At 54.2% G+C, this 18,363-nt stretch overlaps 1 protein-coding gene across 2 annotated transcripts; it reads right to left on the reverse strand.

Moving 5' to 3' along the window:
• Window positions 1-18,363, reverse strand: HDHD5 (haloacid dehalogenase like hydrolase domain containing 5). Of its 2 annotated transcripts, none has more exons than XM_053665611.1 (8): window positions 18,227-18,363; window positions 14,355-14,558; window positions 12,997-13,109; window positions 5,534-5,627; window positions 4,278-4,311; window positions 2,522-2,696; window positions 777-965; window positions 1-671 (listed from the first exon to the last, which is right to left on the reverse strand). In XM_053665611.1, the coding sequence occupies exons 1-8, from the start codon at window positions 18,350-18,352 to the stop codon at window positions 389-391; spliced, it is 1,218 nt and encodes a 405-aa protein (XP_053521586.1). In that variant the 5' UTR covers window positions 18,353-18,363; the 3' UTR covers window positions 1-388. The 2 variants fall into 2 exon arrangements, with proteins under 2 accessions (XP_053521586.1, XP_053521585.1); XM_053665610.1 differs by having other exon boundaries at window positions 18,212-18,363.

Genomic DNA, 18,363 nt, shown 5'->3' on the forward strand with positions numbered 1-18,363 from the left:
GACAGGGCATGAGGAATATTTATTATGATTATTTTAATTTAAAAAATAAGCTCAGTAGTAGTCTGGGCAGCAAACCTAAGGACAGTAAAAAGTAGTGTCTGGGTACCAGTCACCCACCGAGCACGCACAGGGCCCGCGGTGAGCGCCACACGACTGTGCACGGCCCCTCTTTTCCCCAAACCCTGCTGCAGTGAGGGGAAACTGAGGCACGGAGCTGCAGAGGACAGGTGGACGTCGGACAGGCCCTGGACACAGGAAATCCTGGTTCTGCGCCCCAGCACCGCCCTGAGGCTGCTGCCGCAGGGGAAGGTCACCGGCACATCCCCGGTTGGGCAGCAGGCCGGCGGGACATGGGGGCCCTGGACAGCCCCACGCTGCACGCCCTGTACTACGCCCAGCCCTCCTGGCGGAGGACCAGCCGCACAGCCTCGTCCACATCGCTCACGACATGGGTCGCCTCCAGGAGCCCTGGGCTGAGGCCGAAGTCCCGGTGCCCGTGGAAAGGGGGCTGCTCTGATGGCCCCGGCGCCGAGGGGCTGTACACACCAGTGCACACCAGGATGGAGGTGCAGCTCTGCGCATCCAGCGGCGACTCCGCGCCCACCTGCTGGGCCGTCTGCAGGTGCTGGTGGAACAGGTTGGCACCGTAGATGTCCGACATGGGGTTGTCCCTGGTCAGGTGGCCGAAGCGGCAGAGGGAAGAGAGGGAAACGGGTTCAGGGCCGAGGCGGGGGGGTGGGGAGGATGGGAGTGGGGGTGGGGTGCAGGGCGCTCACCCCACGCTGTACAGCTTCTGGATGGGCACGGCCCAGCCCCGCCTCACAGCCTGCCGCTGGATCAGCTCCTCCGCGTACCGGTAGGTGAGGATGCTGGGCTTGCCCGTCAGGCCGCAGTAGCGCAGCTCCCTGCCGGTCACCTTGCGGTAGATGGCCTCCAGGCACAGCAGGAAGGTGCCGTGGCCGAACCTGGGGGGGGGGGACAGCTCAGCAGGGCCCGTGGGGACAGGTCACAGTGAAACAAGTTCTAGTGAGAGTGGCGTTCCCTGCCCACACACGGGACCTGCTGTTGTCTGGCACCAGGTCCTGAGCACGGGCGGCACTGCAGACGCCACACGGAGCGAGTTCTCAGAAACACCCTGGGAGACCGTTCCCGTCTCACCAGTGAGGAAGCAGGAGGAAAGAGGTTAGGAACTGGCCCAGGGTGGTGGCACTGGGATTACACCCCCAGCACCTGGACTCCTGCTTTACATCCTGCTTTAGGCTTCAGGCAGACTCTGGGTGCCACCCTCCCCGCCTTCCTTGGTGCCAATTTTCAGCTGAGCACAGTGCCCTGGGAGTAAAAACCAGTCCCTTCCTCCTCCACAATTGGCTGTGTGGCCACTCGAATGCACTACAGCCAAAGAGCCAATAACATTAGAGGTGCTGGGCTAAACTTCAAGGAAGTATCCTTAAAATCGCAGAGACGATGCTCTCCTCTACCCTCCCCTATTCCTTCCTGCTGCCCGGGATGCTGGTGAGATGGCTGACACTGAGCAGCCGTTGTGGGTTATATTGGTAAAGAGCTCGGGATTGCATAGCAGGACAACAGAGGGACCCGTGTCCCTACCAGGCGAAGCTTACACACAAGACCTGGACTGCCTACTAGAGAATTACTTTACATAAGAGAGGAGTGTCTGCCTTGTTGAAGGTACTTTTGTTTGGGATCTTCATGCCTTGTACTAAACCAAATCTCAACTGATACTGCACAATATGTTAAAGTTATTAACCAAACCCCCTCACCTGGTATCAGCATACCCTAAACCTGGGAAGAACATCTCAGAAAAAAAAAACCTAATCTCGAGCTACAGAAAACCACTTGGGAGGAACGAGAACACCATACGCGCCACCTCTATGGGCGCCTGTGTGGCGTGGCTCGAGGCAGTACTGGGCCCTACACCCTGATCTCACTCACCAGCTCACTGGGGCCAGTGGCTGAGTCAGGGCGGAAACAGCACCGAGCCGCCGTCAGCCACCCTTCTGTGAGACACCTGCAGGGCCAGAGGCCCAGCCACCCGTGCTGCACCCGCCCTCTGGGACTGGGCAGGCCAGAGCTCCGCCCCGGGCCTTGAGAAAGTTGCTCGCTGACGGGCTGTCCCCCGGCCCGAACCCACATCAGAACAGCTTTCCTTCCCCGCCACCCCAGCTCCGGGGCACATGGAAACAAGCGGAGGGTGAGGCGCTTCGGGGCGGAGGTGACAGGGAGAGCAGGGCAGGCCTGGGCCCCTCCAGTCTAGGAGACGGGGTCCTGCCCTGGTTCTGGGGGCAGGGGCAGTGTGTGAGCAGCTGCCTCACCACAGCCTCAGTGCTCAATGAGCTGCAGTCTTTGTTCATAATCAGTAAGTGGCATGACCCTCAAGACCCCTCCTGGGAGGCCAAGGAACGGTCGGTGGCGACTGCAGGCTCACCCAGGTGCAGGCCTGAGCCCCAGGGCACCGGGGACAGCAGAGCAGCCAGCGCGGTCGAGGCCGGGGCTGCATCCTCACCTGGGCATCTTGGCTTCCGCCATCCAAAGGAGGTCCATGTTACTGGCCAGGACAGGGAGATGGGGGTAGGGTGCTGTTGCCAGGCCCGTCCCAGGGTTCCCATTGCTGAGAAGCACATCCATGATCAGCTGCAGGCTCGTCTCCCAGCGCACGGGCTCCCCAAGGAGGAGCACCCCTTGAAAGAGGAAAGGCACAGGGTGAGGGTGCAGGGCGCCCCGCCTGCCCCCTGTGGCCATGGGAGGGAGACCCGTGGAGACCAGCCCAGGCCTGGCCCCACTGTGCGCTCGCCTCGGTAAGGGCACAGTACCCGGAACGGCCCCGCAAGGGCCCCTCACCTCTTCCCACAGGCGAGCAGAGCCCAGGGCCCAAGGAGGCACCTCCCAAGGTCTCCCACCAGCACCGTGTCCAGCGCACGCCACTGAGGAGGCCAGAGACAACACCAGCAGTGGCCAGCCCCAGATGTTGCCCCCGCTGATTGCTCTTCTCCCTTCCCCCTCAACAAGCACTGGGCCGAGCACTGACCCTCCACAGCACCTCCCTCTGGGCCTGGGAGCCCAGCTGGGAGCCGGTGGTGACCCTAACGGCAGGCAGCCCAGGAGGGGAGGCACGGCGGCAGGGCCCAGAGTCCAGGCTGACCGTGCCGCTCTCCCCAGCTGTGGGCAAGCTCCCCACCTGCTTCCAGCAGCAGCCCACCACCACCACCACCACTTACTGCTGTTGTGAGGATGAAAACGAGACACAACAAATGCAGCAGAACCAGGGCTGGACACACAGTGCTCAACACCCGGGAGACCAGCAAACCCAACGACTGCCCCCAGAGGGCGCTACAGAGCTGGAGGGCGTGTCTCGGTGACTGACGCTGGGTGGGGAGGACAGAAGGAGGGGCTGGGGACTCCACAGGCTGGGACAGCTGGGCTCGCTCAGACACTGCCCTGTCTCTGAACGCCTGAGTGTCCCACCTGGTGCTCAGGCCGGTGAACAGCCAGTTGGTGATTCGCTGAGCCCACACCCTCTTTACACTCTACATGTAAACACAAAGCATGTTTTGGTAGTTTTAGCAAACCCCGATTTAAAAAAAAAAATGTTAGTCAAATGAGGGAAGAGATGGCCGTACTTCCTTATTTCAAAATTGCACCAAGAGTTAAAGCAAAAGAGTTTTTGCAAAACTCTTTTTGCAAGAGGTTTTGCAAGAGTTTTTGCAAAAGCGCTTTGCCCACGACAGAGCTGGGCTGGTTTCTGAGTTGCCTGAGACCCCACAGCCACCCCCAAACACATGGTCGGTCAGCGTCAGGCTGTGCCATTCGGGGCGACGCCACCACGCTTGTGCGGCTGCAGTGCCACTTCAGTGTGTCTCTCTCGACCATCAGGACACACTGAAGTGTGTTCTCCCTTCGCTGGGTTTCTTTTATTTCTACCTGTCAGAATGGTAAGAGCCACCACCTTGGAGCTTCACTTCCAGTCAGTGAAGGGGACACTACGGGGTCTGTCCCACGAGGACAGCACTGGCTCCTGGGCCAGGGACCCCTGCTCCAAGCCACCCCCAGGCCCCAGTCCACTCTACGATCTTCTGATCCTGCATTTTTCTGGAACAACGAGGCAAGTAATATGGGGAAGGAGGAATGGACAACAACGTCTCAGCAACAGTGTGTGGCGGACCGGAGACCAGGATCAAGGTGACTGAACGTTCAACAGCACCAGGAGGGCCTGAAGGGAGGGACTCACCAGACCCCGCCCACACTCGGAGAGACCTCGTTACCTTCGAGGGTGGGGAAGTCGGTCCTCGGATGAGGCTGCCAAGAGACAGAGAACAGGCCCATCAGCACCAGGGCGACCTCCCACCACCACACAATCCCACTAGTTCCCGGGGTGGGAGAGAGGAAAGGCGAGGTGCAGACAGAATGGGAGACCACCCCGAGGTCCAGCCCACGCAGAGGAGGAGCCACACAGGGCAGAGGAGGGGGACCGCGGCCGTCACAGGCCCGGCTGAGGGAGACCACACAGCACACGGAAGGTCGGCCGGGAGGAAGGCCACTCGGCTGTCCACCCCCAGCCAGGACAGGAGGCCAGGGAGGGACCAAGCAAGAGTCTAGAATCAGGTGGGCAACGAGCAAGGTAAGCCTGCGGGGAGAGAGGAGGCCACCGGGGGTGGCGGCTGCTTCCCTCGATGCCGGATGTGGGGCGGGAGCTTCCCCGTCACCACGGCTTCTGTTTCTTCCCAGGCCGCACGGTGCTGCCCCGGGGCTGAGCCGCCAGATGGCCGGCAGTGAGTCACTGCCCTGGGAGTCTCGGCCCCCCGCGCCGCTCTGAGACCCGTCCCCACTCTGGTTCTCCACCTGGCTTACTGGGCTCTAGGAGAAGCTCCCAGAGGCCATCAAAGGCACTACTCAGGCGGGCCCCCCGCAGGACGGAGGGCTAAGGCTGCACGAGCAAATGAAAGTGAGCCCATCTGTTTACAACTCGGCCCAGTTTATGCTGGTCGGACTGGAAACATGGGTGACGTGACTCACATACGGAGTCATCGTACAGAACAGGCCGAGGGCAGCCCCACCCCACAGAGGATGGATGTGAGGCCTGTGGCTACCGATCAGAAGACAGAAAATCAAGCCAGCGGTCCAAATACAGGCTGAGGCCCAAGGAGCATGGCAGACTGCGGAGCTGCCGTCTGTCTCCGAACAGGCCGCTGCTCACCGGGGCTGTGTCCACAGGGCCGGGCAGTGGAGAACTTAACAAAGGTCCCAACCCTCCAGGCAGCACGGGGAGTGCCTGCCAGTGAGACACAAGCCACTCACTAGAGGGAATGCAGCGCTCGGCGGCGGCTCTCGGCCAATCCAGAGCAGTGCAGGGAGCAGAGCCTTGGCAGGGGCGGCTCCTGAGCCACCTGCACGCTTGGCCAGGTGTGACTCTCCAAGAAGGTGGCTCTGTGGAGCGCGGGTGAGCTGTGGCTCTGAGGAGCCCACGCAGGGAGAGGAGGACAGAACTAAACAGGAAACCCTGGCACGCCCCTCCCATTACCGTGGTCTTTGGCCGTCGATGGAGATCCACCATGTCAAGAACAGGGAAGGCCAGGCGCAGCTCGTCCACAGTGACCACATTCTCGAAGCCCAGTCTAGAGCGAGGTCAAGGAAACAGCGCTGGACAGTTTCAGGGGGGTTAGGCCTCTAAAGGGAAGGGAACCAACCCAGTTCTAAGCAAACAGTCCACCTGGTCACAGACAGGAGAGAACCAAAGAGGCAGAGCCCAGCGGCAGACGGCTCCACACCCCCAGCACGAGCAATGCCGGCCGCAGGGCCCACAAGCACCTCTGTCCCTAAGGAGTTCTCCACCGGACCATGGCAGCAGCACCTGTGGAGTGCTGCCGCCATGTGCCAAGAGGTCCAGAAGAGGAGCCTGCTCGGTGGCCTGGACGGGTGTGCAGAGGGCCCGGAGAAGTCTGACCTGAGCCGCAGCTTTAAGAGGGAGCAGACTCCCTCTTAAAGGGAGGCCGTGGGGAGAGGGAAGCCTCTCCAGCCTCAGCACCTAAGACCCTCCCCCACTTCCGTAACAGGGTGCAGACAGCTCCCCCTCCAACGAGGGATCTGCAATGGGGTCCAGAACTCAGGATGTCAAGGAAATACTAAAGATATTTAGGTGTCCTCACCCCCACAAGTCTGAACTGGGGGATGGGAAATATGGAGCAGGGTCATTGAGAGTCATTCTGCATAGCAAGAGTTTTGCAAATAACCTCAGGAATGGTCACTTAGCGTATCTATAACTTTCAACTGGTTCCATGGATATGTTGAGTAGCTGTGGCCCTGTTCTGACCCAGGGAGATGGGATGTAACCAGGGTGAGTCCACCCATGACTCACCCTGGTTACATCCTTGGAGATGACTGGCTCGATACCACGGGGCCACGTCTGCCTGGATTTATTATGGCAGCCGAGAACAGCTGAAAAAAGTACAGGAATGCTAGCAGGTGTAGCCCAATTGTGGGAGGAGTCGGATATGGGGCTGCAGAGGAAGCTTGGAGCCGGGATTTACACCCAGGCATGGCAGATATTCAAGAAGGGGGAACCACACGGTTTGGGGGCTCCCTTTGCCACACGGCTTAGGAAGCTGGAAAGCAAGATGCAGCAGCAATGCAGAGCTCCCTCTTAGCAGTTTGGAAGAACGCAGGAGAGACGCGGTGGGAAGAAAGGGGTGGAAGGACTCTTGCTGGTGGGATAGGAGGAGGCACCACTCAGGTTTGGACTGAGACCTGGAGATTGTGATGACGACACAGCCGATGGTGCCGGGAACCATGGGAGGCCTGCCCGCCAAGCTCGGATCACTGGGAAGGACCGGGGGCTGCCTGAGCCATGGACCTCTACTTCTGTTCCTGAGGTATGTGCCCCAGCCTGGGCAAAGGGGGGAAGGAAGGACTCTGTGTGTTTGTGAGTGTTTTAAGGAACTTTGGGATTTTAGTGAAGACATTAAGTCATCACTCTTGAGTCTGTGTAACTTTTGAGTGAATAACCCCTTTCCTTTTCACCACTCTCTGGCGTTGAGAGCTATAATTCCCTGGCGGTGGGCAAGACGAACCTAGTCCACAGGGACCCCGGGAGAAAGGGGGTCCATGTGGTAGTAGTGTCTCGTACCCCATACCCCATGGGTCCATTCTGTGAGTTTTTGGAGGTCAGATGGGACGAGAATTGCCTGTGGCAGACCAACCCCCTTGGTGTGGGAGAGTAAGACTTTGGAATTTTTCCGGTCTCCAAAAATCCCTCTGCACTCCTCCGGAGGGCATTGGCAGCCTGATTGTGCTCACTGGGTAGGTGCAAAGGAAATGGAGCAGGAAGGGGGCAGAGAAGTGAAATGGTTCGGTTGAAAACTGGTTTCCGAACACCGTTTTGGAATAACGGAGTTGTGGGTAATGGTTTGGTTAGCATGCTGCTTCCGGGTTGCCCCAGTCTGCTCACTCACAGCTTCGGTGAGCTTAGGTGGCACTAAGGGAACCTGCACTCAGGTTTGGGGAGGAAGCAACCCCCTAGGCTCTGTAAGCCAACCCTGCATGTATGTTGGGGATCGGACAGCAAGCCATGGGGACATGCCGCCATTTGGGGTAACATGGAGGATGAGCCACGTAAGTGCCCCACTGTGGAGGATGGGTCACGCAGGGATGCTGCCATCTTGGACAACCCAGCATGCGTGGGTGCTGCCATCTTGGATGGTGGGTCACATGAGAGCTCACCATCTTGGAACTGGGCAAGGTGGTGGCTAAGGGTTCTCTTCGGATTATGGGCTGTGTGTTACTGCTGTGTGGGCCCTGCACCAGTCAGGCTGTCTGTGCAACTGGTTCTGATGGGGATGGCCCTGGTTCTGAACATCACAGACTGGGGTCCAAGGGTGACCCTCTGAGTTATAGGGTGCTTGCAAGGTCTAAGTTTCAGAAAGCTGCAGAACGTCCCTGCAAATCTGGGGACTTTGGTGGAAGGTGCCTATAGTGTGAGGAGCTTTTAGCTGCCAGATACTGAGTTTAAATACTGAGCTTAAGTACAGCCCTTCCCAGTGTGGGAATGAAACAGGGATTAAAAGTGAATTATGGTTAAATCTGAATGGGAAAGGAAAAATATGCATAATGGTTGTGAAAGTTTTAAACCTGGAGGAAAGGAAACCTCAATTACTTGTTTTCTAGTCCTGGCTGGTGTAGCTCAGTGGATTGAGCACAGGCCTGTGAAGCAAAGGATCACGGTTCAATTCCCAGTCAGGGCACATGCCTGAGTTGCAGGCCAGTTCCCAGTGGGGGACACATGAGAGGCAACCACACATTGATGTTTCTCTCCCTCTCTCCTTCCCCTCTCTCTGAGAATAAATAAGTAAAATATTTTTTAAAATTACTTGTTTTCTGGGAATGTGGTTTGAGTTTGGTTCCACTTCTGATCAGAAATCCCCTGTACCTGTAAGACCTAGTTAAGGTCGCCTGTAGCCCGATGGCGGGAATGCCTTTGCCGCTCGGGACCCACAGAGGGTCGTTCAGGGCTGGTGAGCGTTACAGCCCCAGGGCCTGAAAGGCCACGTCTGACCAGGGCTCCGGCAGACGCGCTGGTGCAAGGGAGCGCCGCCACCTGGGTGTCGCTCTTCGGGAACACTGTCTGTTTTGGACTTTGCTCTGTATCTGCTCTGAGAGGAAACTGAGGATTCCAGGGAAGGTGAAAACTTCACACTATGCCCTGGCTGGTGTGGCTCAGTGGATTGAATGCTGGCCTGCAAAGCACAGGGTCCCCAGTTTGATTCCCAGTCAGGGCTTGTGCCTGGGTTGTGAGCCAGGACCCCAGTAGGGGGCGGGGCTTGTGGGAGGCAACCACACATTGATGTTTCTCTCCCTCTCTTTCCCTCTCTCTAAAAATAAATAAATAAAATCTAAAAAACCCCAACAACTTCACACTATGTAGGAAAGTAAGCAGGGGAAGCATAAAACATAGAAATGCAATCTTAGTAAATTTCAGAAGGAAAAGGATTTTCCTTCATACTTTGTAGTTTTCTCCCTGAGTCCTCCAGAATCTGGCATTCAGGAGTGATGGCATAAGGGTCATTTGCATAAATTCAATAAGACTAGTCACTGATGGTGGTTTTGTTAACCAAGACTTTAACTGGAATGTCACACCTGAAGGAGCCATGTCTGGCTTCTGGTCGTCACCAGAAAGCCCCGAGGAACTGGGATTGACCTGCGAAGCCAGAGAAAGCCCACGAGAAAAGCCTGGTACTTTGGTTGGTTGTGCGTTTTGTGGCAGCCTTTCCAGGGAAGGAATTAATGTTGCTTTCCTGAACGATGACTAAAAAAGGACCTGCAGGCACAGTGGAGGTTCAAGGACTTGAGTGAAACGACTGGTACAGATGAAGCCAAATGGCAGGTGTGTGGCTCTGCTTCTGTGCCCCAAGGGGCGGACTGAAAAGTCAGTCTAAAGGTTCCCTGGGTGAGTTCCAGCAAAGCAGACTTAACGAAAGCAATCACAATCGCAGGTGATCCAGGCTGCTCTTGGTGTTTATGCAAACAAACAAGCAAAATTAAAAGCTGGACTCAACGGAGTCCCTTTAGTAACAATCAGAATGGTTTAAGGAGAAAAATCACAATGCTCAGTATCAGACATTGCAATAGCACAGCTAACTGCCTTGAACGTTTGTTTTCATGTGGAAGTTGAAACTGGGTTTGTAATATAACTGAAGACATCCAATTTACAGACACGAAAGACCTATCAAATTGCCATTGTTAAATGTCATTGCAGCAAAGGCCCTGCAACAGATGTCTTCCCAACAGACAGTTCCCAGGCACATGGACTGGCTTGGGGGTTGCTATGTGAACAGACCTGTGTGCTCTTCCTTGTTTTCATAGGGCGTGTGCCTATGGCCTCATTACCTGAGAGACTGGGTGCAATATAGGCCTCACTTAAGAAGCCCATCTGCCCTGGCTGGTGTAGCTCAGTGGATTGAGCGCAGGCCTACAAACCAAAGGATTGCAGTTCGATTCCCAGTCAGGGCACATGCCTGGGTTGCAGGCCAGTTCCCAGTGGGGGACGCATGAAAGGCAACCACACATTGATATTTCTCTCCCTCTCTCCTTCCCTTCCCCTCTAAAGATAAATAAATAAAGTCTTTTATTAAAAAAAAAAAAAAAGAAGCCCATCGCCCCGAGACTCGATGGTTTGGCTGAACTGAGTCGGTGGGTTGATGAAAGGTTGGGGTGGTCTGTAGGCTTCACTTTAGAACTTATTTTCCCCTTCCTGTCCTAATGGCTTGGCCAGAAAGGGCCCAGAAATCTGAAAGGAGGGAATCCTAAAATATTCCCCTCAGCCAGAGCTAAGCATAGTGGGCCATAAGGGCTTTGGAAAGGTGCAGCATGCCTTGTACACCTCCCTCCAGATAAGCCACTCTTTACCTAAGTCCCTGCCTTCGTCATTCAGTGGTTATGATTTAATTGTGCCCGCCAACTCTCTTGCCAAAACTGTCACCTCCAGAATACAACAAGGATGCCAACTGTCCAGTAATGCCCATCTTTGGACATCAAGCCTACATGTCCAAAGGCTTGATGTCCAAAGCCTTCAAGCCTTGAAGTCTGCAACAGTCCAAAGACCTAGATTCTGTAAGGTCCTCCCCCTTATGGATGCCCTCTATGCTGCTCCCCCCACTCTTTCAGGGATCCCCTGACCCAAGGGTAGGTAGGATAACATTGATGTCCAGCCAGAAATAGCTGCAAGAGACCTTTGCCCATGTTCTTTATATTATAAAGGGGTTGTATATCTGAAAGGGGTTGTGCAGTCAGCCCCCCACCCCCACAAAGAGGGATCTGCAATGGGGTCCAGAACTCAGGATATCAAGGAAATATTAAAGATATTTAGGTGTCCTCACCCCCACAAGTCTGAACTGGGGGATGGGAAATATGGAGCAGGGTCATTGAGAGTCATTCTGCATAGCAAGAGTTTTGCAAATAACCTCAGGAATGGTCACTTAGCGTATCTATAACTTTTAACTGGTTCCATGGATATGTTGAGTAGCTGTGGCCCTGTTCTGACCCAGGGAGATGGGATGTAACCAGGGTGAGTCCACCCATGACTCACCGATTACATCCTTGGAGATGATTGGCTCGATATCACGGGGCCACGTCTGCCCGGATTTATTATGGCAGCCGAGAACAGCTGAAAAAAGTACAGGAATGCTAGCAGGTGTAGCCCAATTGTGGGAGGAGTCGGAAATGGGGCTGCAGAGGAAGCTTGGAGCCGGGATTTACACCCAGGCATGGCAGATATTCAAGAAGGGGGGAACCACACGGTTTGGGGGCTCCCTTTGCCACACGGCTTAGGAAGCTGGAAAGCAAGATGCAGCAGCAATGCAGAGCTCCCTCTTAGCAGTTTGGAAGAACGCAGGAGAGACGCGGTGGGAAGAAAGGGGTGGAAGGACTCTTGCTGGTGGGATAGGAGGGAGGCACCACTCAGGTTTGGACTGAGACCTGGAGAGTGTGATGACGACACAGCCGATGGTGCCGGGAACCATGGGAGGCCTGCCCGCCAAGCTCGGATCACTGGGAAGGACCGGGGGCTGCCTGAGCCATGGACCTCTACTTCTGTTCCTGAGGTATGTGCCCCAGCCTGGGCAAAGGGGGGAAGGAAGGACTCTGTGTGTTTGTGGGTGTTTTAAGGAACTTTGGGATCTTAGTGAAGACATTAAGTCATCACTCTTGAGTCTGTGTAACTTTTGAGTGAATAACCCCTTTCCTTTTCACCACTCTCTGGCGTTGAGAGCTATATTTCCCTGGTGGCGGCCAAGGCGAACCTAGTCCACAGGGACCCCGGGAGAAAGGGGGTCCATGTGGTAGTAGTGTCTCGTACCCCATACCCCATGGGTCCATTCTGTGATACTTCCCTGCCCTTAATTCCCACCTGGCATCATAACTGGGCATGGTTTCAGGTTACTCTCAAAGTGAATTCTCCAAAACTGATGCTTCTCTCAGATCACCCTACAGGCAGGCACTACCCCTGCAGGCTCCCCACGGCCCTTGTGGGAATAAACTCTCACACCCAGCACGTGCTTCTATGGCTTCCCACACCCGGCACCACCACGTCCCAGTCACATCTTCTGCTTCAAGGTCCTCACCACCCCTTCTCTCTGGCCTCCTTAGCTGCTGCCCCTGCTAAAAACCTGAAATCTCTCCTGTGGCACAGCCACACCCCTCCATGAAGCCACAAGTCATTCCTGTTCCCAGGACACTCCTGTCCCCCGGACAGCCGGGACTCCAGAACCCACACTGCTTGTTTAAGTCTTTAGTCCCAGGCTACCCGAAACTCTGTCGTGTGCAGCTGTGCAGCTGCTGACTCCAGTGTAATGGGATTGACTCGAGCAACTCACAATCCCACTATGTTTCCCCTGGCCCTGCCCCCAAAGGCCTACTGCACAGTGCGGGCGCACAGGAAGTGCGGAAGTGCGGGCGCACAGGAAGTGCGGGCGCACAGGAAGTGCGGGCGCACAGGAAGTGCGGGCGCACAGGAAGTGCGGGCGCACAGGAAGTGCGGGCGCACAGGAAGTGCGGGCGCACCAAACAAACCAGCTGCTTACAAACAGGGCCAAGTCTCCTCCCTTTTGAATGTGCACAAAGCTCAAAGGACGCCTACGCTGCAGACCCGTAACCCACACAGCAGACACACTAACTGCACCCCTGGAGACAGCCCTAGAGCAGCAGTTCCCAAACCTAGTTACAGAGTCACCTAGCTCCCACTTCAAAATACAGACTGCGGATCTTCATCTCAGACCCTGTGATACAAGGCTCTCCAGGAATCTGTATTTTGAGCTCCCGGGAAGGTTCTGGGCCAGCTTTGGAAATCACCAGGCACAAGGACTGGCCACACCTGAAGGCTGTCCTCCCTCCCTCAGAGGGAGGGGCCTTTCCCACCACAAGCCCCCTCGGCCACAGGAGGAAAGGTCCGTCCTGCCCCTTCCTCTCCAGCCAGAACGAGAAGCACCAAAAGGATACGCCCGGGCATTTTCCACCAGGGGCCCCTGGCCCGACACCAGCATCCGCTTCTGGTGGTACTGGAAGAAGAGCTTCAGGGGGCTGTGAGAAAGAATAACTTGGTCCGGGTCCACCTGTGGGGACAGGCAAGAGACAGGAGAGAGGAGGAAGCACGCGGTTGACAGACAGTAGAGCGGGGGAGAGGGCAGCAGCCTCCGCCTAGGAAGGAAGGGAACCACCCGGAGGGGGGGGAGCCCCGTTCCTAGCTCCTAGAAAGGAGGCAGGCAGCTGTGGGAGCCTGGACTGGCTGCTGTCCCACAAAATAGCAAGCGGGACGTGCTGCTGATGGCTCTGATGCCCACCCGTCCTGCCCTGCTCAGCCCCCCTTCAGAAAGCACAGGGCATGTGCGCATGCTCCTGGTCGCTGCCACAGAACCCTGCCTCTAACCTAGACTTGCAGTTCTCTGCTCTGCTGAAAGACTGAGCTTTTTAACATTTAACTACGACAAGGCAGCCTCTTCTAAGAATGTTCTGAAACCCTCTATGAAAATTGCAAAAGGGAACCAGCTTTATGCCTTTGCTCCCTGCATTCAACCTCAAGCAGGGCCACACATCAATCAGCTACTTTATTTATATGCTTGGCTCCAAAGTTCTCTTTCCCAAACTACATGTACCCTCCACAAGGAGAGAGGAGTGTGTCTGCAAGTGAGCAAAGAGGGACTGCTTTGGGGGACAGCACTTGCTCACATGAGTGCGTCTTATTTATGGGAGTCCCGCCTGGCATACAGAGATTTTGAAAATTGAGACCCTTGCTTTCTAGGGGCTGCCAAGTCAAAAGAGACCACCCTGATGCCCAGAAGAAGAGAAATGGGTACAAAGACAGTAGGCCGCACTGCCAGCTCCACGGGCGGGTTTTCGTGGCCAACATGTAGATATGTATGCATAAAACATGAGCCTATTGCCCTGGCTGGTGTGGCTCAGTGGATTGAGCCCCAGACTGGGAGCCAAAAGGTCACCGGTTTGATTCCCAGTTGGAGCACATGTCTGGGTCATGGGCCATTCCCCAGTAGGGGGCGCTCAAGATATAACCACACATTGACATTTCTCTCCCTCTCTTTCTTCCTCCCTTGCCCTCCCTAAAAATGGGTAAAATAAAAACCATGAGCCTGTTGATGAGGTCTCTACTCACGAGACTGGCAACTTCAAGTTATTTTCCAGCAGGGCTGAGAGCTCTGTACTGAACCCGCCAGACTCGCCATCAGCCTCATCAACCTGGTCTTCCAACCCTACCGCCAGGGGAAAGTCCTCATCAGAGCGGGGGTGGGGCTCCACTGGGAAAAAGATCCGTGGGGTTCTGGCATCCCCAGCTGTCTGCGCACCTTGAAGCCCAGAAGGGCCGACAGCTCTTTGGCTTTGTCCTGCTGTGAGATGTTCCCGGCATTCGTGACAAAGACCACAGGCACTCGCAGCTGCCCCTGGGTGTCCAGCAGCCTGTGGAAGGCTTCCAGAGCCGCGGAGATCACTTGATGGCCCCGCACCAGCACCCCGTCGATGTCCAGCAGGAATCCAAAGGTGGGTGGGCTCTGCAGGGGGAGAAGAGAGCCGCCCCTGCCTGAGTCAACAGGCAGAGGGGAGGGGGAGAGACCCTTAAAGAGAGAGGCCCCCACCATTCCCAGGTTGTGTAGGCCTGAAGCATAAAACAAGGACATGGAACTTCTGGTGGAGCAAATCCATCTATAACAAAGGAGTCCTTTTCATATATATATATACACATATATATATATACACACACACATGTATATATATACATACACAAAATTTTGAAGATTTTATTTATTTTTAGAGATGGGGAAGGGAGGAAGAAGGAGGGACAGAAACACAGACATGAGAGAACTTCCATCGGTTGCCTCTCACACTGGGGACCAAACCTGCAATCCAGGCACGTGCCCTGACCAGGGGGTCGAACTGGTGACCTTTCGATTTGTGGGACAACAGCCAACCCACTGAGCCACAGCAGTCGGGGCTCATATATAATTAAGCACGTATCTACTTTGTTAAAAATTATTTTCCATAATTAATATAAAAATTTTTTAAAGTGGAAAATAGAAATTCAAAACATAATCCCTGCACTTGAACACAACCAATAGTTTCTTTTCCTCTTCATCTTCTATTCTTGTCTCTCATGCAGCTACAAGCGCACTTTGTATGGGCAGTTTTCATCTTGTGCTTTTTGCGTGACATACATTTTTGCCTGTTATAATAGCCTTCATAACCATGTCTTAAAATTTTATTATAATTACACACAGTTGAAAACAACAGCAACAACTAGAGACAGCCCTGGCTGGTGTGGCTCCATTGGCTGGAGTACTGTCCCACAGACCAAAGGGTCACAGATTTGACTCCTGGGCAGGGCACATACCCAGCAGCAGGTTGGATCCTGGGTCCAGGAGCATATACATGGGAGGCAACCAATCAATGTTTATTTCTCACATTAATGTTCCCCCCACCCCGTCTCAAATCAATAAAGACATATTTTTTTAAAAAATTTAGCCCTGGCTGGTGTAGCTCAGTGGATTGAGCATGGGCCTGTGAAGCAAAGGGTTGCTGGTTCGATTCCCAGTCAGGGCACATGCTTGGGTTGCAAGCCAGGTCCCCAGTAAGGGACATATGAGAGGCAACCACACATCAATGTTTCTCTCCCACTCTTTCTCCTTTCCTTCCCCCTCTCTAAAAACAAATAAATAAAATATTAAAAAAAAATTTAAAACATACCAAACCGATTCTAGATAAGAAGCAAAGAAGCAAAGACGAAGGAACACCGAAGCAGTCCCTTCATTTGAAATTAATCTTAAACCACACGCTCCAACCCCTGAGCCACACCAGCCAGGGCGACCTGAAGTGTTTTAAACAACGGCAGCCCTGGCTGCTGTGGCTCAGGGGGCTGAGTGCCAGCCTGTGGGCCAAAGTCATGGATTCGATCCCTGGTCAGCACACATGCCTGGGCTAAGGGCAGGGTCCCCAGTTGGGGGTGTGCAAGAGGCAGTGATCTCTCCCATATGTTTCTCTCCCTCCCTTCCCTTCTAAAAAATAAATAAAACCTTAAAACAATGACAACAGCTTTACAAAGAGGGCCCATTTCATTGTCTCCTCCAATCACTTCCACATGTCAGGTAACTTACTACATGCCAGTCCCTGTGCAAAGCACTCCACATTTATCACTAAAAGCACCACACATACGTTCACATAAACACACTGCATGGGGATTAAGACCCCCGTTCCACGTATCAGGAAACTAGCTGACGCCGAGAAAGCTAAGCGACATGCCTCAGGGACACACTACAGGCAGGACTCAACCCCAAAGCTCTTAAATTCTGTGATGCACTTCATCCTTCCTTCCCGTTGTCCACGCTATCGGGAAAGTCTCTCTGAGATACCTTAGGGCCCACGAAGATGCTCGAATCAAAACAATAATTACAGGAGAGGGAATCTCAGGGGGAAAAGGGGGAGGATTTACAGGAACTAGTATAAAGGACACGTGGACAACTACGGGGGTGGAAAGGGGAGGGAGGTGGGGGACACAGGGGGGTGGGCTGGGATGGGAGTAAAAGACAGAATACTGTAGTTGAAAAATAAATAAATAAAGGGAAATAAAATAAAAAACCAAATAAGGAAATAGAGTCATAAAATTCGAGCCTATTTTAAGTGAATAATCTTATGTGAGGTAGTTTCCTCCAAAGTATATTGACCTATACATAAGTAAAGGGAATCTGAGATTTATGGACTGTGTAATACCTGTCTTGAAAATAACCATTTTGTGAGTGTCAAAATAAATATGAAGCTAACAGTAAAAAAAACCAATAATTACAAATAATGGCAATTACTCTTTAAACTTGTGCCACTGCAGTTCAGTCTTTTCATCAGTATCATTCTATGCTTCCAGCTCAAGGCCCAGTTCCTTTACGTCTTTGAATCTAAGCTGCTCCACAGGCAAGATGACTACGAGAACATACCTGTTAAGAGCTACAACTCTGGTCCTGCCTGGTGTGGCGCAGTGGATTTAGTGCCCGCCTGCGAACCAAAGGGTGGCCAGATGGATTCCCAATCAGGGCACATGCCTGGGTTGCATGCCAGGTCCCCAGTTGGAGGCACACAAGAGGCAACTACACAGGGATGTTTCTCTCCCTCTCTTTCTCTTTCCCTTCCCCTCTAAAAATAAATATTTTAAAAAGAGCTATAACTCTGGCACCAGACTGCTCTGGGTTCCAGATTCTGCCATTTTATAGATGTGTGCCCTTGGGGCAAGCCACTTAACCTTTCTGTGAAATAGGGCTAACTTCACAGAGTTATGAAAATTCTATGGGTTCACGATGTAGTTGTGAAGTACTCAGAACTTCACTGCGTGGCATAATGTACTGTGTTTGTTTGCTTTTTGTAAATAAGTAGTTGACTTGAAATGCACCCAAGTGTTACCTCAAAAGCATCATACAAATGTACCATATTATCATGAATGAGTGCGGAAATTGTGAATTTAGCAGGCACAATGGCTCAGGGGAAGGGGCGTTGGTGAAAGAACTGCCTGGCTTAGAGTCCTGGCACGTGGTGTTGGACCTTTAAACAAAGTTAAAAACTTGACTCCAAACTTCAGCGTTCTTACTAACACCTGGGTCATACCTACCACCAAGGCTGAGAAAATTAGGTATTACCAAAGCATCTGGCACAAATCAGGGACCCTGCGCCGGTTTCCCTACCCTTCCCTGCCCCCACGCCAGACGGGACAGCTAGCTGCTCACTCCAAGCAGACCAAGTGAATGGCACCCAAGTGAAAAGCCCCGGCCCCCTAAAAAAACTACAGTCACTTCCAGGCTGTCCCCTGTAGGTGCAGATCCGAAGAGCAGTCCATCACGAGTCCCTAAATCTTTTTCAAATGCATCTGAAAATCCTAACCCAAAAGTCCTCATCATGGACCTCAGGAAAAGGGAAGGCGGAAAACGCTGGGGACTTTGGGGACCAAGAGCGGCAAGAAGCCACGAGACGCGTGTTGGGTGTGTTCTGTCCTGCTCCAGCCAGAATCACTTTTCTCCCGGCCAAACACACGCCCCAGAGTCCGAGTCGGGAGGCAGGGCACGCGGGGACACTCGTGCTTAGAGCCACAACCAACAGCCAGGTGCCCAATCACGGCCATTTCCCAGGAGGCCCGGCGCTCCGGCCTCCTCGCAAGCCCTGCGGACCGGCTCACCTGAGTGGCCCTCACCTGCGCGGGGTCCACAGAGTAGCCCCTACCAAGGAAGGAGCCCCGGAACCCCGCGGCTGCCCGCGACGCCCGCAGCCACAGCCGGGGCGCCGCACGGACCGCCGCGAAGACACCCAACACAGCCATCCGGCCGCCGC

This window comes from Artibeus jamaicensis, unplaced genomic scaffold (genome assembly GCF_021234435.1).
Source record: "Artibeus jamaicensis isolate MK-2021 breed Jamaican fruit bat unplaced genomic scaffold, CSHL_Jam_final contig_415, whole genome shotgun sequence".
NCBI lineage: Eukaryota > Metazoa > Chordata > Mammalia > Chiroptera > Phyllostomidae > Artibeus > Artibeus jamaicensis.

Coding starts and splice junctions, on each gene's coding strand:
- HDHD5 (XM_053665610.1), bottom strand. CDS start 18,352: ATGGCTGTGTTGGGTGTCTTCGCGGCGGTCCGTGCGGCGCCCCGGCTG. Junction 13,110..14,354: donor CGGCCCTTCTGGGCTTCAAG/GTGCGCAGACAG, acceptor CTGTCCCCACAG/GTGGACCCGGACCAAGTTAT. Junction 672..776: donor CAGAAGCTGTACAGCGTGGG/GTGAGCGCCCTG, acceptor CCACCTGACCAG/GGACAACCCCATGTCGGACA.